General features: G+C 38.1%; 1 protein-coding gene across 1 annotated transcript in view; it reads right to left on the bottom strand.

Annotated features, from left to right (window-relative positions):
• Positions 15,070-27,132, bottom strand: part of LOC109227474 (transportin-1-like) — a 28,306-nt gene continuing 16,243 nt past the window's right edge. The window contains exons 14-29 of the mRNA XM_019392650.1: positions 26,937-27,035; positions 26,012-26,137; positions 24,576-24,650; positions 24,424-24,495; positions 24,141-24,251; positions 21,918-22,001; positions 21,326-21,433; positions 20,804-20,905; positions 20,615-20,677; positions 20,450-20,530; positions 18,301-18,372; positions 17,983-18,107; positions 17,142-17,193; positions 16,530-16,598; positions 16,378-16,437; positions 15,070-16,016 (exon numbers count right to left, since the gene is read on the bottom strand). Coding sequence (XP_019248195.1) covers positions 15,933-16,016; positions 16,378-16,437; positions 16,530-16,598; positions 17,142-17,193; positions 17,983-18,107; positions 18,301-18,372; positions 20,450-20,530; positions 20,615-20,677; positions 20,804-20,905; positions 21,326-21,433; positions 21,918-22,001; positions 24,141-24,251; positions 24,424-24,495; positions 24,576-24,650; positions 26,012-26,137; positions 26,937-27,035 — 1,383 coding nt within the window. The 3' untranslated portion in view covers positions 15,070-15,932. The remainder of the gene's footprint in view (positions 16,017-16,377; positions 16,438-16,529; positions 16,599-17,141; positions 17,194-17,982; positions 18,108-18,300; positions 18,373-20,449; positions 20,531-20,614; positions 20,678-20,803; positions 20,906-21,325; positions 21,434-21,917; positions 22,002-24,140; positions 24,252-24,423; positions 24,496-24,575; positions 24,651-26,011; positions 26,138-26,936; positions 27,036-27,132) is intronic.

Below are 27,132 nucleotides of genomic sequence, written 5' to 3'. Positions count from 1 at the left end.
ATATATATATATACTTCTAGCAGTCTATTGGGCGTAGCAGCATGGATAATTCTGGGACTAGGTGAGCTGCAATTTGCGAGGCGACCCGCAGCTAGTGTAGTTCCTTTCTGCACTTTTTTTATTTATTCCCTGTCCACTGTATTCCGGACAGATGTTGTATTTTATTTTACTTATCAGTGGTCGCTCATGCACTTGTGACACCGAGTTTCTGGGATGGTTTCCAACGGATTTGGACTAATTGTTATTATTTAAATTTGAAATTTAAGTAGTGAACTTTTATTTATGAAAAATGGAAGGAAAAACCTTAGGTTTCAAAAGTATTAAAAGGGGAATTTATTGAAAATTTAGTTGGCTGGCCTGACAGAGGTGTCCGGCGCCACCACGACCCTTAGTGGATTTTGAGTCATGACAACATGGTATCAGAGCACTAGGTTCCCGTCGGTCTTACGAGTCATGAGCAAGTCTAGTAGAGTCTCGCGGATCGGTACGGAGACGTCTGTACTTATTCTCGAGAGGCTGCAGGACTGTTAGGAGTACTTCCCTTCTTGATTTCCTTATCGTGCGGTCCGATTCCTTTGAGGCTTATGCCTTTGATTCCTTTCCACTTAATCTTACGCGACGCGAGCGCTTGTTATAAATCGAAAGTTGAAGGATTGTAATGGCACTACAAGTGTGGTGCGGGGTGATTTACCCGTTATAGTTGAATGGACTATTATAGTCACATTACGGAGGGATATTCCATTGTTTTAGCTCTGTAACAGATCTTCTAAGAGCCTTGAGGCTAGGCACAGGTTGCCACGATGCTTATGAGCGATTATTCCGCAGTGTAGTTGTAGGGTGTTTGCCCACGTGTTGGGGCAGTGAATGAATTGAAGGGAGGTTTACTCAGTGCGTGATCAAGAGACTCCGTATTTTATTCTCAGCAGGGGAAAGTCAATCGAACTAAGGATGGTCAGATGTGGACTGGTGGGAGAAATGAGACGTGGTAATTGCAAGTGTGGCGGAGTTCTCCTCTATATGGGGGTGCTGTTGTCCTAATTGAACGCTTTAAGTTTGTTGATGTTATAATCTGCTACAAATCGCCTTATGGCGGGATATTGTGAGATACTATTGAAGATACAACTATCAGATATCGTATGGTGCGGCGGTTCCAGATTTAATCAGTATTGCAAATGTTGACGGTTCGATAAAGATGACCTTCGTAGGGGTTTTAGTCGGTAGCGATTTGCGGATTCAAGTTTTATGAAGGTGAATTTTATTAAGGCGACTGAGCAGCAAAAGATGAGAAAGACATGTGGGAAGTGTCAGGCGGAGTTTTAAACTTCTAAAAGGCCAGGCTTAGGGAGCGCAGGCCGAGCAGTTGATTTAAGGGGTGAGTTTGCCCAAAGTGGGAGAGTGGCGGAGCTGTATAGGGCCTAGTAGTAGGATGACTACGCGCCTAAGAATAGTTTGGAAGGATCTGGGATTTTAGCGACCGGCAATGGAAGTCCGTAGATTTAATTCGAAGCATGGGGTTGTTATGCGGCCGGAGATTTGGTACGACGGAAAGGAGCTGCTTGAAATGAGGAAAGATGTAGCATGACTTTGAAGTGGAAGGATGTTGTCGCACATTTAATGGATGTCCATGAGGGGTAAATGGACTGGTACAGCTGGGGAGTGAGCTCGGGCTCAGGAAGGGTCATTGATGTCGTAGTGATTGTACCCTGTGCAGCAATGTTGGAAGATGCCAGGGAGAGTTTTCTATGGGTGGGTTACCCAAGCGAGAGGTTAGCAGTCGCGTGGTTGGCAAGGTATCTGCGAAGTATTGTTACATGTTATGTGGCAAAGAGATCGGCCGTACGAATGTGGATGATGATTTAGAATATCAAATTGGGGTTTTGCGGAGAGAATCCGAGAATTTATGCGATTGATCGCACAAGGTTATGTCGATAAAGGCTAGGGAATCTTGGTGAATTCTAGAATTTGAAATAATGGCTTCAAGCTAAGTGGGAGAGTCCCACCGCTTATGATTTGGGTTGCAGAGTTAACTACTCGCGAGAATTTTTGGCTATTAGCATATAGCTGGACTATTTCAGCTAAGGGGAAAGACCATTTGTGGCAATTTGAGCAAATGAGGTATTAAAGGTGGGCTATCGTTGGCCCTATTGGCTCATGATCGAACTTGGGAAGAGATTCAGGATTTATGCCTTGTATAGAGGCAGGTTTCAGGGAAATGATTTCGCCGGGTGCTTCTTCGAGAGAGTATTCGTGTGTTATAAGATTTATGGAGTTGATTAAATTCGGGGCCAAGTCAGAACGGGTGGCTCTCAGTAACAATCCTAGTGAATTCAAGAGGTAAAGTGTGGTGCATAATGATGTCGAGCTTATAAGAATCAGGCTTTGTAACAGCTTATGAGAAGAGGCACAGAATGTTCCGGGAAGTTTGGCTTGTGATGCAGCAATTGGGAGGTACGAAATGGTTCATAGGATTTGAGACAGCATGGTCTCGTAATTCAAGGTCACTCGGGGTGAGTGTAGATGGAGTATGTTATGTGTCGAATGGAGTTAGTATTATTTCTAAGGCAAGCAAGGATAAATTGGAAGGAAAGGGATTGACTAGCCATAGTTGAATTTGGCATGTTGGGATCTGTGATCAGTTCATTCGGCGTGATCAGATTATGTGTATGATTTGTAGCGGTACGTGTGAGGCTTGTCGGCCGCCGCAATTGATGTTATTCAGAAGCCTTCTATTGTTATGGCTTGTTATGTGGAAACAGATTTCCGGAAAGGGTTATGGTGGCTTGGACCACTACTTGCAGATTTGCATATTCCATGGTTATGGGAATTTACCTGTGTGTTGCTATGGTTCCCCTGAAGTGAGTTAAGTGCAAAGTTCTTATATGATGAAGTGTTAAAATATCAACGATTTCAGAGTTACGATGAAAATCGTGTTCTATCGTATGTTGGCACGTTGGGTGCAGTGAGTAGAATGGAAATACGAAGTGAGGATCAAGGTTGCAGTTCGGTGTTGACAAGGATGTCACAGGCTCGGATGAGCAAGGAAGGGGTTGAATGATTAAAGTAAATTGGTATTGTCTTCAGCGTCACCTAGGATCGATGTTTTGTGATAAAGGCTTTGCATCCTGGTAAGGATTCATGATCGCTTTTCAGCGTTAGTGTAGCCGAAGCTTTAAATGTACGGACCCGATATTTATTTCAGAAGATTGTGGGAGCGTGTCCCACGGGAAGATTGTGTAAGTATGGCATATAGTCACTTGATAGACTAAAGATTTAAGCAAGTATGGGGATTGTGGTAATAACATTAGTTTGAGAAATTATGCCTGGAGGGCACTTTGTTTACTGGGTTATGAACTGAGGAGGTTGCTCCAGTTATGATGGTTGTTCTTATGTGTTATGAGGCAAGAAGGGAGTTACTATGGACCTTTGAAAGGTTATTAGCCAAGTGGGTGCAATCAGAAATCGGTTAGAGATCAATGGATTGAACTATATATGTGAACAGGGCCTTATATTAGGTCAGTTGTATTCATCTCAGCGAGCGTTCCCTATGGAGGAACAGTCAGTGTCATTTTTGTCATCAGCTAGTCCAGGTAACGATGTATTGCGCCGTATGAATTGTGAGACGGCTTGGTAAATTCTTATGTGTTAAGGTTCCGAGTGGCGATGATGTTATGTGAGCAGGATGGCTCTTGAGATTTAGATCTTGTATCGCACCTCAGTTGTGCTTGAGTTTTGTAGCCTATAGCACTATGTGTTTTCTCAGGGATGGTATTATGTACTTAGCGTGCTTACGATCGAAATTCGATATATTATTGTAATGAGCAGATTTAGCTCGAAGTGCAATCTCCTTATGTGAGATCTATGTGTGAATTGGGTGGCAAGCCGCCATTGGTATGTTATTTGGATCCTATTGCGCGCCGCAACAGTGTGATGTCGAGTCTAGTTTTCCATATGCTATTCCTTTATGTGTTTCGCTTCCTATCTTCTAAGGAAAGTCCGTATTAGTGCGGGGTTTAGATAATTCCTTCCAGAGTTCGATTTCCTATTTGTGTTGTGTTCGGATTGGTGGCCTATTGGCGCATGTTAGCATCATATGAGATTTTAACAATTTCTGGGGTGGCTTATTGCCTGAGTAGTTGTATCGGATGAGACGAGATCCCTCAATCTAGGATTCTGTGCAATCCAGCTATGTGAGGTATGTTATGGAGATAAGACCATTATTGGGTACAGAATGAGGTGAAGGCCTTGTCAGGAGTATAGACCTAATGATTTGTTGACTCGGCAATTGATTATGAATGTTGGTACATCTCTTCGTTATGGCGATATGGTAAAGGTTAGAGTAAGACCTGTATACGTCATGGGGTGCAATGGGAGCACCAGATTAGTAGGATTTTGACTAAGTGGATCAGAAAAAGTTTATTGTGGCCCTACGAGTGGGTAATGCAAAGTGTGAATTCAACAAAGTTATGCAATCGTGTTTGAGTACAGCGTGTAGTGATTGATATGGTGATCGTATGTTAAGAACGGGCCTGGCATAGGATTCCGGATGTTGGAATCGGGCTCTAAGGGTTATTTGCTTGAAATAAAGGGAATATCTTCAGAATTTATCGAGCTTATGTGCTCAGCTAAGTTGTGGTAGCACGGGAAGCTGCATGAGGTGCTAAACAGTGATTTCAGACCACTCCAGTACAGTTCTCAGCACGTTCGAGGACGAACGTATGTTTAAGTGGGAGAGAATGTAACGACCCGACCGGTCGTTTTGAGTACTAGCGCTCCGTTCAGCAGTCGGAGGCCATGAACAGCTTCATTTCAGGTATTATGACTTGTACGCGTGGTCGGAATTTAATTTCGGGAAGTTCGGAGTTGATTTGGGAAGAGAATTCTCATTTCGGAAGCTTAAAGTTGAAAGAATGAACTAGGATTGGAATTTTGAGTAAACGACCTCGGAATCGGGATCCGAAGGTTCCAGCAGGTTCGTATGATGATTTCGGACTNCTCCAAATCTTTCATGCTCAGCTAAAGAACAGACAGGCTAGAAACAGAATTGCTTCCATTGTAATGAGCAGGGAGAAAGAGTAACAGAGCCAAAGCAGATTGAAGATGAGTTCAAAAGCTTTTTTCAGAACTTACTGGGCTGTGCAGCAACTGAACTACCATGCATTGACCTGGACATAGCTAAGAATGGACACTGTCTCACAAAGGAGCAATAGAAGATGCTGAATTGTAAAATAACAAGAGAAGATGTTGATAAAGCAGTGAAGGAGTTACCAAATGACAAAGCACCAGGGATAGATGGTTTTACTGCAGAATTTTTTAAGGAATATTGGTCTACAATTGGGGATGAGGTCAGAACAGCAGTACTAGAATTCTTTAGCAATGGGAAGCTATTGAAGAGTGTTAACTGTACAACATTAACACTGATCCTAAAGGTAGCCAGCCCAAATTCAGTCAAAGAGTTTAGACCTATTACATGCTGCACAACTATATACAAGATCATATCAAGAATCATCACAGCAAAATTGAAACTGGTGGTAGACTCAATTGTAGGAGAATCACAGTCAGCTTTTATCGAAGGAAGGAACATACTGGACAATGTGATCATAGCACATGAGATGGTAAAAGGGTACAATAAGAAGGGAGTGTCACCTAGATGCTGTATCAAGATAGATATCAGAAAAGCCTATGACTCAGTTGAATGGCCTTTCCTTAGAATGATATTGATAGAGTATGGTATGCCTGTGAAGTTTGTGGAGCTGATTATGGTATGTGTAACTACTGTTAGTTACTCTTTGATCTTAAATGGAGGGTTAACAAACAGATTCCAAGGGAAGAAAGGGCTAAGGCAAGGAGACCCAATGTCTCCTTACCTTTTTGTACTTGTGATGGAGTACCTGAACAGAGCTCTAAAGAAGTTAAAAGACAATCCAGACTTCAATCATCATCCAAGGTGTTCCAGGAATAATATTACTCACATTTGTTTTGCAGATGATTTAATTCTTTGTTCAAGAGCAGATGAAGTGTCTATCAAATTGATGCTGGAAAGTTTCAACCACTTCTCAGAGGTATCAGGGTTGAAGGCCAATCTAGAGAAAAGTGCCCTACACATTGCAGGTGTTACAAAGGAATTCAAGGAGAGGATACTGAATGAGATGCAGTTCACTCTAGGAGAATTACCATTTCGATATCTTGGTGTTCCACTTTCCTCAAAAAAGTTGCCAGTGCAGCAGTGTATGCCCTTGATAGAAAAGATAACGACAAGGATAAACTGCTGGACAACAAAATGGTTATCATATAGTGGAAGGCTCCAATTACTGAAGAGTGTGATATTTGAGATGCAAACATACTGGGCACAAGTATTTCTGTTGTCAAAGAAGATACTCAAGATGATTGTTACTGTATGCAGAACCTTTTTGTGGACAGGGAAAAGTGATCTTTCAAGGAGACCATTGGTAGCATGGGACACAATATGTATGCCAGTGTCAGCAGGAGGATTAAATATTCTGGACATCTATGCATGGAACAAAGCTGCATTGTGCAAATTGTTATGGGCCATTAGTGCAAAGAAAGATACACTATGGATTCAATGGGTCCATAGTTATTATGTAAAAGATAAAGATGTGATGGTCATGGACTCTACTAAACAAGCATGTTGGATAGTGAAAAAAGTTTTTGATATTAGGCAATGGTTTCTGGAAACACACTCAAGAAATGAGTTGGAGCAATACCAAAGAAATGGTAAGTTTAGCATCAAAAAGCTATATATTACAATGAGGCCTCAGTTCCAGAAGGTCTGGTGGAAGAAGATTATAGCAGGATCGAAAGCAATACCAAAGCATAGCTTCATACTTTGGTTAGCAGCTCACAGAAAACTAGCCACAGTGCACAGACTAAGAAGATGGGGCAATATAGTTGACACTGAATGTGTCAATCAATGGAGCACATATGGTTTGGATGCAGATATGCCAAAACAATATGGTATACACTGGTTAATTGGCTGCATGAAAAATATCATATTGGTACATGGGATGATGAGATTAAATGGCTGACAAGCAGATATCCAAGCAGAACTTGTGGAGAAATACGAGTGTTCTTATTCACAGCCATGGTGTATCATGTTTGGATAGAGAGGAACAGCAGAAGATTCCAAGGAAAAGCAGTAGAAGCCAGGCAGAAGATAAAAGACATAGCTCTGGAATTGCACCTGGCTGGACAGAATGAAAGGAAATGGCAGAAAGAACTAGCAAGACGAAAGAATTATCCAAGTATAGTATAGAATGAGTATAGAAAATGAGGAATAGATGAGTAAACAGAAAATGATAGCTGAGAATGTTCAGAATTGTAATAGATAGAATCTAGTTCTAGAGTTTAAAAAAAAAAAAAAGAACTAGCGAATGTAAATATTATTTCTTGGTTAAATAAAGTTTAAGCATTTAACCAAAAAAAAAAACTAATGGCAAATAACCTACGTACCCCTTCATGAAGGGTCACAAGCCACAAGCAACTATTAGATGCATAACCCCATTTAAAAGAAATGTTAAAAAGTTTTTATATCCATAATATCATCTGTAATCATATTTGTAGAGGGTGCTTTCTTTGTTTGTGTCTATTGATACACAAAAGCGAAGAAATTGAACAAGTATTACAATAATTTTTTTTAAACAATTTCATGTCTAGCACTTCTTCTTCATCTTGTTTCCAATATAACGGTAACGAGTCAAATGACATGACATTTATATGTCTGTAACATTGCTGACTTTTATCTTTCCATAGTTCTCCATTCACATCTTTCTTCTTTCTGCTTTTTTCTAAATTTATAAATCAAGCAATTCAAAAAGAATTAATTACAAAATATAAATTTAACGGCAAAATAATTTATTCTCTTTTTGATTATGATGCATTAGAAAGTATTAATATATGATCAAGGCAGTGATTCAATAAGAACGATTAGGCTGCAGTCGGTCGAAAGACTTTAAATTTTTGTGAGTAAATTAATTATCATAACAACGCATGTATTGTATCTATAATTAACCCCATTTCGCTTACGAGTATAGGGAAAAAAAATATTGAGATGTTTACTACATAAATTTGTTTAGTGTGGTATATGGCAATGAGAGCAAAATTGAAATTCCTAGAGAGAGTGTTCTTCACTCGAAAAATGCTGCTAAGCCAATGCTATTGACTCTGAGACAGTTGAGTTGTTATCCCTTACAGCCCAGTATTTTTTAACAGCAAATAGCACCTTCTCAGAGATCAGAGGACCATCCTCATGATCCACCATTAATTTTTATGTTCCACCTCATACCGGACGCAATTCTTTTCACTTGAGTTAGGACATCTACATGGTCTCGCAATATGACTGCACCTTCTGGTCTAAGAATATGACTGCACCTCATGTTTTGATTGCTTTGAACTCTACTTATACTTTCTTCAACTTTTATAACTTGGCCAAACATTTTATTAAATAGCATTTTATGTGATTTTGTATTATTTATTGATAAGCACAATGTGCATGCCGAAGATACTGAGCGGTCATATTTTACTTGTTTAGACAAACATATGCAGCTAATTACCGAATCAATTACTCAAATGGTTACTCAATATCAGAAATTATCTACTAAAGTCATCATTCTTTCGTTTGTAACAATAAAGTCACTAAACTATGCCTATAACACTCAAAAGATCACTCAAATGGATTTCTCAAGCTTTTGATTGCCAATATATCGATTTTACTCTCTAAATTATCAATTACCTATAGAATAAATATATTTTAATAATAAATTGAAAAATAAAATAGTATTTAAGCATTTGNGTACATCTCTTCGTCATGGCGATATGGTAAAGGTTAGAGTAAGACCTGTATACGTCATGGGGTGCAATGGGAGCACCAGATTAGTAGGATTTTGACTAAGTGGATCAGAAAAAGGTTATTGTGACCCTACGAATGGGTAATGCAAAGTGTGAATTCAACAAAGTTATGCAATCGTGTTTGAGTACAGCGTGTAGTGATTGATATGGTGATCGTATGTTGGAAACAGGCCTGGCATAGGATTCCGAATGTTGGAATCGGGCTCTAAGGCTTATTTGCTTGAAATAAAGGGAATATCTTTAGAATTTATCGAGCTTATGTGCTCAGCTAAGTTGTGGTAGCACGGGAAGCTGCATGAGGTGCTAAACAGTGATTTCAGACCACTCCAGTACAGTTCTCAGCACGTTCGAGGACGAACGTATGTTTAAGTGGGAGAGAATGTAACGACCCAACCGGTCGTTTTGAGTACTAGCGCTCCGTTCAGTAGTCGGAGGCCATGAACAGCTTCATTTCAGGTATTACGTCTTGTACGCGTGGACGGAATTTAATTTCGGGAAGTTCGGAGTTGATTTGGGAAGAGAATTATCATTTCGGAAGCTTAAAGATGAAGGAATGAACTAGGATTGGAATTTTGAGTAAACGACCTCAGAATCGGGATCTGAAGGTTCCAGCAGGTTCGTACGATGATTTCGGACTTGGGCGTGTGCCCGGATTGGGTTTTGGATAACTCGGGAGCGTTTTGGCGCCTATTGTGGAAGTTAGTATTTTAGAAGGAATCTCATATGTTTGGTTTGAAGTGCATTTCGGTGTTATCAATGTCCGTTTGTAATTTCGAGACTGGCAGTAGCTCCGTATGGTGATTCTGGAGTTGCGAGCGCGATCGGAAGTGAATTCGGAGGTCCGTAGGTCATTTTGAAGCCATTTGGCTAAAGATAGAAATTTGATGGTTTTTGGGAAGTTTGACCGGAGGTTGACTTTTTGATATCGGCGTTGGAATCCAATTCCGAAAGTTGGAGTAGGTCCGTAATGTCAAATATGATTTGCGTGCAAAATTTGAGGTCAATCGGACGTGATTTGATAGGTTTAAACATCGGAAATAGAAGTTTGAAGTTTTAAAGTTCATAAAGCTTGAATTGGGGTGTAATTCATGAATTTAGCGTTGTTTGATATGATTTGAAGCCTCGAGCAAGTCCGTAATGTGTTTTGGGATTGGTTGGTATGTTTGGTTGGGGTCCCGGGGGCCTCGGGTGAATTCCGGGTGGTTAACGGATCAAATTTGGAAGTTGAAGAACAGCTGAAGGGATCTGGTATCTGGTATTTCCGCTTCTGCGGAAATGGGACCGCAGAAGCGGCCCCGCAGAAGCGGAGAAGAAGCCGCAGAAGCGGATGAGGGCGAGGGCAGCCAGGACCGCAGAAGTGGCCCTTGATCCGCTGATGCGGAACCGCAGAAGCAGTTGGCTAACCGCAGAAGCGGAAGGCCTAGGGTGGATGGGAGCCGCAGAAGCGGCAAGCGTCCGCAGAAGCGGAACCGCTGAAGCGGGCCAGGGTCCCGCTGAAGCGAAAATGCTGGGTAGTAGGCTTGTTTTAAAATCGTGATTGGGGGTTCATTTCTCTCATTTTTCATGACTTTGGCGATTTTGGGAGGATTCAAGAGAGGATTTTGTCGTCAATGATTAAGGTAAGTTATCCCTATCACTTTTGAGTTAAATATATCAATTATACATGGATTTAGGCATGAAAATTAGTATAAAAATTGGGGTTTTGGTGGAAAACCTAGAAAATTATAATCTTGAATTTTAGCCACGATTTTGAGTATGGAATTAAGATAAAATCATATATTTGAGTTCCTAAGGTCATGGGTAACCTTTATCTTCGAGAAATTTTGGATTTCGGGCANATAATTTAGAGGGTAAAATAGGTATTTCAGTATTTGACAATCAAAAGTTTGAGAAATCTGGTTGACTGACCTTCTGAGTGCTATTATGAGCGTTACTTTTTTGTTGCAAACGAACGAAAGATGACTTTACTAGATAATTTTGAATAGGTAAGTGGCCATTTAAGTAATGGACTCGCTAATTACCATAAAGACATCTTCAAAATATAATTCATGCCTTATCTATTATACACTCAAAATAAAGTATAATAATAAAGTCCATTGTATATGTATGTCTGCGTCCATATATGTACATAATGTTTACTTATACCAAAATAATAATAATATGTACTTACGATACTTTATTTGTGACAAAATATTTATATTTCCTTTTAGATTGAAGAAAAAATATTATTTGGAATGGCATAATAAAGGATTAAATTGCATTGACCCAAATAATAAAAGATGTATCATTTCAAAAAATGCGATCGGAAAAGCATAATATAAAGGGAAATTACCAGCAATGTCCATTTATAAGTAGCTCATTACAAAAATTGGCCAATTGAAAAAATATTACTAATATTAGCCAAATTAGCCAATTAGCTATTTGTAGCAAAAAAATATCAAATTTTTGCTTTGTTTTGAGTGGGTGTTATTAGAATAGATTGGGGACAACTTAAGGAGCTTGAATCTCAGTTTTGGGATGATTTGGTGAAGTTTTGAGGTGGTTTGAATTGAAAATTCGAAGTAAAAGCTGAACATGAAAAAAAATGATATGTGTATCACATATGTATCATATTTGTATCAATTGTGTATCATATGTATATCCATGTATACCTGTGTGTGAGATACATGCGTGATACATGTTTGATACATGTGTCGCAGAAGACTTTTTTGGACTTGATTTAATTACGAATTTTGATATAAAACCAGCCCAAATCACCTCCAATCTTCCTCAAATTTTGTATATAGACTTATCTATATATTTTCAATGAATTTCAACTATACCCATTGAAAAAATTCCTTTTTTGTTTAGATTTTTGGAATATTGTATAGATTTTTGTATTTCATCACCTTATTTGCTACCCTGTCCATGAAATTTCCTTTCCGTCTTGTATCTAATATTGCTAATCACGCTTAAAAATATGGATGGTGATTTTTGCATGTGATTCTTTGATAGAAAGAACCCTATTATTTGGTTTTTTAATTTTTGTTGGCTAGTTTTGGTAAGTCTATGACTAATGGCTAGAGGTTGGTAAGTTGAGATTTATTTGGAACATTTGTGTAAGTTTCCCTAATATAAATTGGTTTTTAAGGCTTTATATCAGCAAAATACGAAATTGGAGATATGTTTAACGCCATACCTTATGGATTGAATTTCTTTGTTTTATTACATTTTTAGAAAATATTAGGTCTTACTATCAATTGTACAATATTTTTTTATGTGAAATTTAAGAGACATTACTTACAATTAATCATCATTATATAGTTAATTATAAGCTGCAAAAAGTTCTAAATGAATCTTTTGTGTTACGAAGTTTCATTCTGAGCTTTCAATATATATTTTATTTTGCGAGGGAATATATCAAATTAAACCATATTTGTAATTGGAAGATATATAACTTCACAAAAATATCCTAGCATTTAATAATATCTTTGGTTTAATTTTACCTTTTTCAAATAAGCTTGATAAATGAATGAAATTTTCAAGAAAAGAAATTTACACATTTAAGGACAAAGACAAATATATCACGATCTTTCAGAAATTAATCCCTAAGTGATAAAACTTCATATTTCTTTAGTTATACTTTTTTAAACAATTGTGCAATAAGATGTCTAAATTCCAGAAACAAACTTATAAGAGAAAGTCGTGGAAAAAATCAGGCAAATAATCAATGAAACTCCGTACACATAATTATTTTGCTAGCTAAAGATGTATCATTCGATATTTTGAAATTTGAAAATTAAAATAAAATCTAATTAAGTAAAAAATAATATCTATCTAATTAAATTTTCACAGTTCATCTTCATAATTAAGATGATTTTCAATCAGTTTGACCTCGATAAACAAGTCATCGTACAAGAATCCATATTTATATTTCACCAAAACATGCATGCATCTTATTTTTTCATGTATAATTACATAATTACTCAATACATTTTTAAAAATATTATTATTATTGTTAATTTATAAAACTGTATATTACTTTATTCGGCATACACGCGCAACGCACGTGTCGAAAAACTAGTATATATATATATATATATATATATATCAAGAAAATCAATTACTTGATTATACATGTTATTCCATTCAAACTCATTGCTTATATTAGGAGAATACAAACCATTAAAGTCAACGCAGAAATTTTATGTACATGAAGCATGAAAGAGCACCCTTATCAACCCTTCAAACTAAGAAGCTTCAAAAATGACAGCTTTTGCGAAAATCATAATAATTTGTAATTATCAGTCAAGTTTTTAACTTTTTCTTCTTTCCAGCCATAGAAAACCAGCTCCTGAAAATGACAACAAGGGCGCCGCCGAGGCACCCAAACAACCAAAAGCACTTCTCTTTGACTTTGTTCAACAAACTCCGGTCGGCCTCCGGAATTCCGATTGGCTGTAGATATGCCCACGCCGCCTGCTGTAAGAGCGGGTCCTTCATCGGAATCTCTCTCCAGCTTTCCTTGCGATTAATCATTGGTGATATAATCGACGGCGGTGATTCCGGCATGATGTCCTTAAGGCTGATGTAGGCCAGTGATTGAAGAGTATCCATCTCTATGTCCGAGAATTCGAATTGCACACTGGCCTTATTATGGAAGCCGTCGCAGCGAAAATCAGAGAATGACTTTATTAAAGTAGTTTCCATATTTCCAAAGGACTAATAAAAAATGTTCCAGCTAGCTGGCTTTGTCTACCGATCGAAGAGGGGTACTAATTCTGTATGCAACTGAGCTACTGCTGAACTTTAGGAGAAGGGTAATTTTGCTAGTGAAAAGCTAAGAAGATGGAAGAAATGAGGTAGAATGATGTTTTTAGGTGACTTATGTGCAGTGAAGTGGGGTCCATGCGCAGAGACGAAAATTGGTCTTTAGCAGGACAAGTGTACTGTTTAGTCGTGTGAACTCGTGTCTTGTCTGAACTTTCTCTCGTTTCTTGCTGTTGTTACACTCGCACTCTCACTGATCCACAGGAATCACCTTCACATCAGGGATCTAAAGAGTCACAAGGTTTCCAACTTTAGAACTCTGAAAAAGACACTCAAAGACAATTACTATCACCCGTTGTCTAACGTTGTCTGCTACGGTTTCTGACCAACGTAAGAAGAGTACAAGCTTTTCTTAGTTCCCGTCTCCTTACGCACTAAGCCTTAAGGAATGCAAGTTTACGACATGCAGTTGCCTATTGTATATCTCAATTTGTGAAAGAGCCTGAGCTTGGTGAACTTGTCATTAGTGGCAACTTGGACACACTGACCTGTGAGAAATTGCATGCTGCTTACAAAACAATTGCAAGAACTGGTAAATACTGCAGGTTCCAGCTATGTAAGGAACTAATCCTTCCTCTGTGAACCACAATTATAGTATGTCAGCAGTAGGAACTCAGAGGCAAAATAAATGATTCCTTCTAATTGTGTATAGAAAGAATAAATTACTACACTGTATGATAATAAAGATCCATTTAAAAAATAACGTTACCACTCGCTATGTTGCTCTGCAGTTTGGTTGGAGTAACAAATGCAGGGGATAGTCTCCTAGTGTTCTGATTTTAGATGCTGAATGCGCATAATAGGCATGGATAATGAAAAATACTGCGCAACATGGCATAGATGTAATGGAGAAGGTATTTCCAGGTCATGTAGAAGGGTGGAGAAGAAACTAATGCAGCGTCGCAAGAAGTGTTCAACTGACAGAAAATATGAAAGGGAATGCTGGAAGGGCTTCAACCGTCCTCTGTCGGTCCAAGTGCCTTATACAGCTAGAAACTCGAGAAGCTACAGACGCAGAAGAAATGAGGATAATAAACCAACTATGGGAAAGAATAGTAAGATCCAAAAATAGATCCCAAAAAAATAAAACAAAAGCAAGTGCGACTTTCCTATTCAAGAAAACAGTCTCCGGTAGTTCAAAAGAACCTACGGTGCAGAAACATCTACTGCATTGCATCACTCTTAGATTTATATTCGAAATGTTAATAAACATTGCTAACTATGTGACTATTGGCCATTACCATCAGCGAGCACATCAGACACGTCATTCACCGAAACATCCAAATGAAAACAAAATATCCACATACATTTGTACCAAAGTCAATAACTCCCCAAGTATTGGCTAAATCTAATAACCATGGAAATTCTTAATGTACCGCCCCATGAAAGCTGATCATATAAGAAAGAATGTCAAACATACTTCAAGAAAAGAAATTACTTCCTTTTTGAATAGGTGCAGAAACAACTGCTGGACAAAAGTACAAATGGAACTTTACACTCAGAATTATGATACAGCAGTACAGCACTCTACATACAACATACACTTTAGGCATCACGTCACAACTCTATGACTGTCAAAATTTCAATTACTATAAAAGGTGACAAAAATTATGGCAGGATAAAAAGATGCACATTTTACCTTTTTGAATAGGCACAATTCGAACCTCATCACCCATCTAACTATTATTGCTCTCTCGTCACCCATCTAACTAAACAATATCCCATTCCCTCCTAACAGACCACCAATTCGTAACCTCCTAAAAGAAAAGGTAGATCATTAAAGTATGAGACACCTAGCTGTCGTGGGTGCTGAATTAATCCAACCCAATGGAACCTTACCAAGAAAACTTTAAAATGAAGAAAAATTACTTCTAGACCCAAGAAGCAAATGGTGAAACCTAACTACCCAAGACAAATGCCATCATGCCTTTTCAGGACCCAGACAGAAGCTAAAATATGGATGTCATAAAGCAACCTGCACAGTAGATGTCTCAAACCTTTGCTTCTCTGCTCCAAACAACAGCTATGCAGACAAACCAGCTCACCTGAAATTTGGAGAAGTATAGCAAGATTCAATCTTCAAAGAGCATATTTCTCCAGGATGACAATTCAACTGCAAACTCGTGCTTGCTCCAACATGCATTGTTCAACTTCAACAACAATCAGACAATGGTAAACTGGCACCAATATAAATCGGAGAGATGCGTGGCTCTGAAGCAACACAGGAGCGATGAGCACTAGCATTGGACACATTATACTTTTTATACTTGATACTTTAACAGCTTGCCCTTCACAGAGGGCTCCAAGGCAGACATGCACTGTTCCCAAGCACCATTCTTGAGCATCTGACCAATCCCAGAATAATGCATTAGATATCTTTGTATGGAAGCAATCTTTCCACTGCACGCAAACGACTAACAAAGAATTCAACTACTGATTCTCCCCCCCCCCCCCCAAACCCCACAAAGGAGCCTCTTCCCTCCATTTCATTTTCTCCATGCATTATCAAACCATAGGTCAAACAACACAAAGATAGAAAAAGCGTGCAAGCAATAAAAAATCAACTTTATCAAGCTCAGTTGCTCAACTAGTGATCTAAAAGGTCGCAGATAAACTATAGAAGCAAGTTGTAAACAACTTCGAAATGATGATATCATGTAAAGTAAAGTTCTAATGATGACAGGAAAGAACTGCAGAAGCCCTTACTTGCTTATATCCATGCAAAACCTGGCAGATTTCATTGTGTAGATCTTCACTTTTTATTTCCTGAAAAGGGATCATAACATCAAGACCAATACAAAATAATCTCCAAATTTCTTTCCACTGTCAGAATACAGCATTGAAAACGGAGTACTTACATGCCAACTTGCAATGGCTTTGCACATGAAGACAAGTGAATTCAAAGCACCAGCTGGATTGGCCTTAACCTGCAACAATCAAAAGAACCAAGTTCTGGAGTAGTTAACAACAAAACTTGTCACCGTGTGCAAGTTAGGGTTGCTTGTTTTTGTAGAAGAATCATATTAATTTTATATAACACCATAGCTTGAGATCTGCCATTCGTTGGTTTTGCAAATGCCAGCGCATCTTTGCATAGACATTTTCTGATTATAGAAATGATAAAGCGTTTCTGTCTTGACATCTTTTGTTGATAATACAACTCATAGAGCACTTCTAGTACAAATTTCCATTTTACATATCTAGTCTGCCTTTTTCAGAGTTAATGAGCATATAGGCGGTGCAGTAGATAGGTCCTTTTAGGTGACTGCCATGTATGAATGATCAAGTTAAGAGGAAACACAAGTTTAACTTAATGAACTTCAGGATTCAGTTTTGTCAATCAAATCCAGCATGTGAAGTTGAATAATCAAATTTTTCTGTTCCTAAAACGAAAAAAACTTATTCATATACCAATATCAAGTTCATTATGACCTGAACCAATGGGTAAAATAGGAAAAGACAGAAAATACCACTGCACATAAACCGCGAAAAGCCTCCTCCTTTTCAATATCATCACGTATCCTGCCACAAAATGACCACCAATTGTAGGTTATCAGACAGAGGCACTTTTTATATTGGGATAAGCTGAACCCAGATGGCACATCAATGTTCAATGTTGAAAACCATGACTAACACAACAACGACTAGGATTGCAGTGGAAGAAACAGTAATGGATGCTTTACTCAAAGAATCAGACACTAACTATTGCTTTCATGAATTAAAAAGCAGGACCTGGTAATAATTTTCAGAATGTTAAAACTTATACATAACACCATCCAGTTCAACGACTTCTTTCACCTTACACTTTCATCTTTTAAAATTCAACGAAACTTAGAAAAGGAAAAAACCAAAACAATCAAACCACCTGGTCTTCGACCTCCATAAGTGAATTTATTCCTGGTAAGGTATAAAAAATACAAAGAAACGCAGTAGCAGCTTTGAAGAATACATTCTCACATTTTACTAAGAGCTCTCAATCATCCAAATCATTCAATTTGATCCAAATCATATTATCTTGGACTTGGAACAATGAAGCAGATTTTTTTCACTGGTGTATTTTGGGGAATCAACGCCTACTTTACTTCCAATAACTGCCTTTAAATGCGTTTACTCTCATTCGACTATATCCATATTCACTCTCATTCAACAAGTGCCTTTAATGGGTTAGAGTACATTGGTAAAACATTGTTTATTAGTTAATAAATAAATCATAACGTTGTTTATAGAATCTCTCTTTTGTGTGAAAATATGACAGTTTTATACTTCAGCGCGTAGGGAAAGCTAGAAGAAGAGCAGGTTGAAGTCACTTACATTGACAGAGCAATACACCAAGCTTGCATGAAATGTTCCATATGGGGTGATACAAGCTCTGGACAAACCCATGCAAGTCTTCCAAGGGTGATAGCACTGTTTTCTATCAGTGACTTGTTGAGCCCCTTGGCACCATAAATATATTCAATGAGAATGACAATCCACAACAAAAGGTGGGCACAAAAACAAATAACTTTGTGTTATCATCTCAAAAAAACACAAGTAATTTTGATCAATCACATCAACTGAGTCATGTATATGACTAAATTAATATCATTTAGAAACCAAAAATGTTCAACAGCTAAAACAGATAATTACCTCAGCATATTGAAGAATTGGCACTAAGCATGATACTACAGTCAAGACTATTGCAGATATCTCCTTGGGAACCTGAAATTATGACATCCCATATATGATCAAATTCTAAGCGATTCAAAAAAAATATACAGGAAAGTTCAAGTTAAAAATGTGGGGTTAAACAGGGAGTGCAATTATAGTCAAATCAGAATAGTTGCAGCCAAAGATACATAAACTACTTCATACTCATTGTCATTTGTGAGAAACCAAAATGCTAGAGAAAAAGCAGTAGCAGCACTAGTAAATCCAAACAGCACCTTGTGTTGCAGAATTATGTAATACAAGCGCATTTCAAAAGTAGGGATTATAAAGGCGCACTGGCACCAAGACTTAAAGGTAAGTTTTACAGAGTGGTTGTTAGACCGACTATGTTGTATGGGGCAAAGTGTTGGCCAGTCATGAATTCTCATGTCCAGAAGATGAAAGTGGCAGAAATGAGGATACTGAGATAGATGTGTGGTCATACTAGGAGAGATAGGATCACAAATGAAGATATTCGGGATAGGATGGGAGTGACCTCCGTGGTGGACAAGATGCAGAAAGCGAGGCTAAGATGGTTCGGGCATGTAAAGAGGAAAGACCCAGATGCTCCAATGCGGAGGTTAGAGAGAGGTTAGCCATGGTGGGTCTTAGGAGAGGTAGAGATAGGCCGAAGAAGTATTGAGGAGAGGTGATTAGGCAGGACATTGCACATTGTCAGCTTACTAAGGACATGACCCTGGATAGGAGGGTGTGGAGGTCGAGAATTAGGGTAGGAGGTTAGTAGGTAATTGAGCATTCTTCTTTTCCATACCAGTAGTATTAGTACCTATTCTCGTATTTTCTTATTCTTAGATTTCTATCGCTACTTGTTTCTTTCTCTTCGATTATCTTATTATTTTATTGTTGTTACTGCTTCTTTTGCATGGCTTCTATTGTTGTTGTATTGTAACGGCGCAGAGCGAAAGCGTTGGGCGAGACCTTCCTCCATAATGTTGCCGTACCCTGCTCAGCTGCTCCCCTTAACTCTTTTTCCTATTTACACCCAGAGCATCGTCCCCCCTTTTCGGCCCATTATGTTAGATTATCTTCTCTTTCCATACTATTTTTTTTTCTTTTCATTGTTTTTTTAGAAGGGGACCTTTGGAGCAAAGATAAAGTTGTCTCCATGTGACCTACAGGCCACGGGTTTGAGTCGTGAAATCATCCCCTGATGCTTGCGTCAAGGTAGGCTACCTACATTACACCCCTTGGGGTGCGACCCTTCCCCAGATCTTGCGTGAACACGGGATGCTTTGTGCATTAGGCCGCCCTTCATTGGTTTTTGATACTTGTTTCATCATTATAGTTTTCAACCCTTTTCTTTATTTTATTTTTTTCCTTTTTGGAGAAGTATGTTATGCGGTGGTTTACTAACTAATAATAATAGTCAAAAAGTGATGCCAGAAATTGTCTAATTTTTAACAATAAGAATATGGAAGTTGGAGAAAACGATTTTCTCAAACAATTTACCTATTAACGAATTTAAAGAGAACGATTAAGTGTGACTTAACTCCTCTGATGGTAACCCCTAGATCATCAATAATTGTCAGTTACTTTGATAAATGTAGAAATACTCTGATCCATATGTGTTGCTCAACAATGAGATCAGTTGAAATGTTTTAGGCTTTCAGTAAACATGTGTTAGTCTACATTGCAGAACAACTCATAACTGTACATTCTGTATCGGAGAGACCTCCTTTAGTAATAAGCCAGTCTCTATTGGAGAACTATTAAATGAAGCTGAAATTTTTGAAAAGAAAATTTATATGTAACTAATAAAGATGTCCTAAATGGAAATTGAGAAAGATGGGAAATTAGAAGTTCATAAATTGAAAATAAAAAAAATAAAAAATAAAAAGAGAGAGAGATAAAAAGTTTTGATACCCCCCCCCCCTAAAAAAAACCTTTCCGGTCCCACCTCGCCCCACTAAGGCTTCACGCTACCCCATTGGCATCCCTAAATTTTCAAAAACTCAAACAGATAACATTCTCTTGTGTTCAAGTATAACTCACATTCTATTTACATTCATAACTTAAGCTTATCTAGGTCAGATGACCTTAGGAAGCAATGCAATTTGCCGAAACTTACCTTGATAGCTAATTCTCCAATTGCCCAGCATGCATTGTTGACCACAGAAATCGTTTCCTTCTCAACTGGCTTGGAAGTGTTCTGTACAAGCATACCATAGATAAAATACAAGAAACTGAAATGTTGAGAACTAATCAAAGATCGACATATAAATATTACACACACCAGTTGCTTAGCAGCAGCATCAAGAAATTCGGCCAAACGAGGATGCAAATGAACAGGACAAACCTGCTTGCAATCACCAAAGATAGCAGTGAATTAAAATGCAAGACTGCATTTCCAAAGCAGTCGAGTTGTCATTGAAATTCAATGTAACCACCCTATAATCGGTATTGGTGAATTACAATAACTTACCTTTGCAAGGTCACCAAGCAATGCAAAGGCACTCTGCCGAACATCTGGAGCATCATCAAAGCAACATTGCAGAAGCAAATCCCTTAAATTACTTTGTGAAACCTGCAAAGTTATTCCTAATTGAGCATAATTAAAATGTCCAGGCCGCTTATTATCTAAATGCTGACAGTACAGAAGTGTCAAAGATCAACATTGGCATGTATTATGAATGGAAAGAAGATAGCATCAAATGCTTAATCAGAGTTGGCATCAAAAGAGCTGTTCATTAAACAATACCCTGATATATTTTTTCCCAAACATACACATTGATCAAAATAGCCACTACACCAGATACACCTCAGTTTAACAAATAATAATCCTGCGTAAATAACAAAGCAACTTCAAACTCAAAGGCTTCACGTAAACCCTCTTTGTGAACTTTAGAGTCCCTTCCTCTCACCTCCAATAATTTGTGATAACAACCAGCAACAATAAAACACACAGAAAAACATCTATAGTCAGTTTAGAAGGAAAAGGAATTACCAGGCTTTCTATACTACTACCAAGACCTTCAGCAAGTCCAGAGAGCAGGTCTAAAGAACAAACAATGAATTCCCTATCATATTGAAAACCAGCTGAAACAGGATCAACCTGCAATTGGAATTTAAAAAGTGAAGAGAGAATATCTCATAAAACAAAATATAAGCAAATTGCTTAGCAAACACTTGAAAGAAGCATGGCTACCCTCTGACCTTGAAAAGAAAGGCTAAACCCAACTGTTAATGCAACAAAACGTTCAATCCTAAACCAAACACAGAACTCCGAAGAGGACGACAAAGTTCCAGGAAACTTAGAAAGCCCAGAGAGTAAAAGAAACAAACACGAGAATATGGAGATCACAGTTACAATACTCCCCCCCCCCCCCCTCCCAGTGCGTCTTTGTCCATGTTTTCATGCATGCAGGAGAGGCTGCGTGAATTGGACCATTAAACAGAAACAGTTCTAACGGCAACTCACCATTAGTGCTAAGAAACTTGCCTTTGCTATGAAGCAATGGCTAATGGTTATCACGGGATGAAATAAAAGAAAAAAACAGAGCCTTAAAAAGCAACTAAGACATCATATCAAGAAAAACCTTTGCCAATTGTTGTGACTGAATGATGGTTATGCACCTCTGAAACACGGGCTGAGCAAATGGTGCAAATCCAGTACCCAAAGCCTGAAAGAAGAAAAATGTATTATCTATACCATAGCATTCCATAGCAGATTACTTCCATCAACACCTTTTTAAAAAAGTCTGCCAAAGCTACATTCAGTGCTACTCACATAATAAATTAAAGCAAATGTCACTGTGTGAAATTTAGCAAGTCTGGTTAGGATTCAGCACTCAACTATTGCTGAACACTGAGAAGTTAAGATTTCTGGTGACTATAATGTATACCTATACTAAGTTGCGCGGACTCTTCGATTTTGGTGTCGTCCCCATCCCGATACGAGACGGGACGGGAGCGGGAGCGGGATACGTCCCGGATTCGGTCAACTGACTTCGGACACTTTGACCGGAGTCCATCGACAAATTTGGGAGAAAAATTGAGATTTTGATTTCTCAAAATCAAAAATAAAACAGATTTAGGAGAATGAAAGAATAATGTCCATCTTGGAGAATGAAATTCAATATTCATGTAAGTTTTTCACAGAATATCTCTCAAAATATACAATAGTTTTATAGCTCTATTTTTATTAGCCAAATCTCCGCACCCGTATCCATATTCGAATCCGCACCCCCGAATCTTAAATTTTAGATTTTGCCGAATCCGATACTCGAATCCATCCCCGTATCGGATACCCGCACCCGAGTCCGAGCAACTTAGTACCTATACTACCTTATTAGAGTCCTTAGATTGATGAACATCCTACCACCTAGGCGCAGAATTATCTTTAAAATGTGTTCAAACTTTATCAATTAGATTCTTTAAGTAATGTTCCCCTTTCTTCTCTCTACACTGGTGAAGTATCTAAAACGCCCAAACAATAAAATACTAAAGGCCACTCTGAAGCATACATAGGATGAAAGGAGGATAAGGCTTAAAGAAGTGCTTCTAATAATTCTCCGCAGCTTAAGAGGCAAATGGGACTCAGAGGCATAGTAGATTCACTATCAGTGACCTACCATACTTCACTATTCAATGACTTACAATTAAAAAGATTACCCTAAAAAAAGAACACATTAAACAACTTCTATTAGGTTGAAACTTGTGAAAGGAAAGCATCATAACAGCTAATCCACCAAATATTAACCCAAGAGACAAAAGCAAGGAGCATCAAGACCAAATGCATGCTACGTATCCAAGAGAGGCAGTTATGTAATCCCGTCGCGCCACGAGAGTTAATGTCCTATATGTTGGCAAATACAGTTTTTACAGCAGTGCGTTCTCTTGATGCTCAAGGAGCCCTTGAATGAACCTAATGTCTCAAACTCAACTATCCCACAGGAATACTCAAAACACAGATCAGACAGGTAGTACTCCATGGGAACAATGTTTCTAAATCCAAATGCCTCAATTCAACATATCCCACAAGTAGCAACTCAGGCACAAACCAGAAAATCATAAGTTCCATAAACCAAACTCTTAAATTCAAATATCCATCTAAATCTGCATGGAAAACTTCAAGCCATGGATTCGTATAATGTAAGGGCAACAAGCAGCCATATAGTTCAAACTTCAAACAATGGAAAAACTGTTAAATGGAGAGCATAACTTTCTTAAAGATTACTAATACCACCCACCATGGGAGTTTCAAACAGCCATTTGGGTTGCGCTGGCTTTAAAATCAAAGATTAACACGAAGACTGCCATTGGTGATCGAGCTACCCACCATGGGTGGGTTAGCATTGCCAATTGAATCACCACTCTGCCCTTGTGCAACCGAGCCACCCACCATGGGTGTTCTAGCTTTAAGTTAAATCTTGGATTAAGCCAAGGATTGAGGTAAAAAAACAAAACAAAAAAAACTAAAAAAATTCTTAAAAATTATACCAGAGGAAAATACTCAAGTAATTTGTACATTATACACAAGTCACATAAACAAGTTGTGGCTCGAACTTCATTTTCCTGAATCTCTGATTCTCCTGGGGTAATTACCCCAAATTTCATGTCCACTGTAATTACTATCAAGTTAAAAGAGACCACAAACTAGACGGTTTTATATTATCTATCACTGATATATCTGAACCCACTTGTGGGATTACACTGGGTTGTTGTTGTTGTTGATATATCAGCTCACAAGGAGAAATTAACCATAAAATGTACTACATTGACTCGATAAAGTTAAAGGTCCGTAAAGCAGTAACAACTACCTGAGCTATCGAGGTAAAACACTCCAGCAGTGGAAAAAGATCTTTGTCTGAATTTGGAAGTTGCTGCCACTTCTCAATTAATGGGGGCATTAAAATCTCAAGGTACCTGGGCTGTAATTACCACCGAATGAACAATTAATAAGGAACAATAAACTATCACAATCCTACCAAATTTCTGTATGCAAAAGCTTTATGGAGAAGAACTTGTGATCATGAAACAAGAGAAACACTAACATTTCAAAAGGTAAGAAAACACAAACACGAGGTAGCATATTAGTTATACCTGATTTAGCTCCTCTCCAACAGCATCCGCCAATGTTCCAATGGCATCATAAACAATTCTAAGGTTCCGTCTCTATTGACACCACAAAGATGTCAGACACTATCCGGAGACTGAAATGACAATTTAGTCATAATGAGATAGGACATAAGCACCTGGTATTTTTTAAATGCACACATCAGGTGCTGCAAAATGATATCCAAGCATGGTGCCAACTCTTCCGCAGCATCCTGCAATCATCAAAACATTATTATGGTATAAATTTTAGACCAAATGCATATGGGGCCCCTTAATGCTGCCACAAATTTTCATTTAGGCACCTTAACTAGGGTTTGTTCCTATTAGACACTTCAGCATGTTCCAAAGTGTGCCGATTAAACACAAAATTTTAAGTCCCAAAAAAACTCAGGTGCACGTTAACGAATGCTTTCGATGTGTAAAAGCAAAGAAATAAAAATCTACACGTGTCTTTTTGAGTCCACGCAATACCAACTTGGATTAAAACTAAAAATTCATCCATTTCAATGAAAAGCCCCCACTTTACTAATGACTAGGATTCCGGCGACGAAACTTACTTCGCCAACTTATTCTCCATCATAATAGTCACTAGGGTAAAAGACCTTATTTCTCTGTTCTTAGTGGGAGTCAAACACAAGAAAACGAAGCAAATTCTTTTGCTGTAAGAAAAAGGTGATAAAGAAAGAATCATGGCTGGTGAAAAAAATGAAGGAATTGAAGGAGTTTTCTGAACTTGTTCAAGGACCCAAATGGAAGAACTCTATAAAGAACACCGGAAGTATTGTAACCCCAAGAAATCTTCACATAAGAAGTGCTAACAATTTGCTGAGCTGAAGAAATAGCTTCCTGGATAAATTTTGATTTCTGGTCTCACTTATTTACTTTTTGTTGAATTGCTTGATTTTGAGGTGAAGACTCGATTTTGATTTTTGGGTAGGTGGAATTCTGTGTTTTTCTTACTGGGCTTCTTTATATTTTCTTGAATTGGTTTTGTGGCTATTTTCTGAATCCTTAACCCAACTAGGTTGATGTCTATTTGCTGTTGAAATTGCTTGATTGAGGTCAGAAACTTTAACCCTTACTTAACTCTACTCTTTTGTCTGCAAAAACTCGAGCCGGGCTCTCCTTGCCGGAAGAAACAGTGTTTTATATTAGTCAAAATATATGAGATTTGAAATCTTAGATTGTATCTTTAAAGTGAACTAATGAATTTATCATCGTTGGGAATGGAATGAGTCTTAAGAAAACCAGGAAGGAGAAAATCTGGTGGGAGATAGGTGGTGGCGGCGAAGATGAAGGAGAAAGAAAAGAAACGAAAATTTGTTTGGAAAGAAGGGGGGGGGGGGGGGGGTTATTAGGATCAGTTCATGCGCTTAAGGAAAGTTTGGACCACTTATTTTGCCATATCAATATTTTGTGTTTAATTGGCACACTTTGGAGCATGTCGGAGTGTCTCTGAGCAACCCCTAGTTAAGGTGCCTAAATGAAAATTGTGCAACTTTAAAGGGCCCCCTATGTATTTGGCCTAAATTTTAAGAAAACATTAAGCTATAAGCAGCTTTAGCTTTAATACCTCTTCAAGGGTAGCAAAAGCTGAACAAGCAGCCTCTTGCACTCGTTTATTATCATCTAATACTCTTCGCAGAATACCCATTAGAATTTTGTTGAATTGTTCACGTCCTTCTTGATGATCCGTCACCTGAAAGAAAGTAAATTAAATGGCGGAAAACTGGAACACTACCTAATGACAACAAAATCATTTTGGAACAAGAATGTTTAGTTACCAAAAAGGGTACTGAAAGAAATAACTCAAATAGCTCACTTAAACTTATGATGGTCAGACAAGATGGGTAAGTGGTGCAAGCCAAATTGACCAAGTCAATATTTCTTCTTTCTTTTTTTTCTCTTTTTTTTTTTTTAAGCAATTCATTATTTTGTTTGAGAAGCAATTCACCAAGTCGATATCACAACAAATGGAAATGTACATCACTATTTGATAACTACGGAAAGAAACAAGAATTAAGAAACCAGCTACTTTTAATTTGTAACTAATTTAGGAACTTAATTTAACAATTGATTCAGGACCACCATGTTAGACAAGCATGCAATGACCATATTTGACCAATTCATAGAGGAATCACCACAGTAGTAACATTAAGACCAAGAACCAGTAACTGCACCCCTATTGATGTATCTCAGTGACATAAGCAGCATCTCCTGCTTCCACCAAAAATTGTCGGCACAAGGCCACAACTCTTTCCCATCTTACAGAATGGCATCACTCATCTGCCAAACCTTGATTGCTCAAGGACACCATATCAAATGTACCCCTGCTTGTGGTTAACACTACTATATCCCAAATAGAGAAAATAACCCAGCATCTTAACAAATTTGATCCAGTAAGGGTTGGGATGGGAATGGTACAAATTCTACCAAAGACTAGTATACTCACAATCACGATAAACAGATTGAAGATAAATAGGGCAGTGATCACCAACCTGAACAATATATTTGCTGAAGCGTGATAGAGTCCAACAAGAGATGCTTCGTATTAAAGGAAACTTGTCGTCTAAAAGCGGGATGAGAAACGTAATAATCTGAATTGGGGGGAAAAAAGAAGTTATTTTCTTCCAGAAGAGAAGATATTTCAAATATGTCGACATGCCCCAACATGTCATTTGGTGGCATCCATGG

The sequence above is a fragment of the Nicotiana attenuata genome, chromosome 6 (genome assembly GCF_001879085.1).
Source record: "Nicotiana attenuata strain UT chromosome 6, NIATTr2, whole genome shotgun sequence".
Classification (NCBI taxonomy): domain Eukaryota; kingdom Viridiplantae; phylum Streptophyta; class Magnoliopsida; order Solanales; family Solanaceae; genus Nicotiana; species Nicotiana attenuata.
Note: the sequence above shows the minus strand (reverse complement) of the source record. Positions and strands in the feature narration are given on the sequence as shown.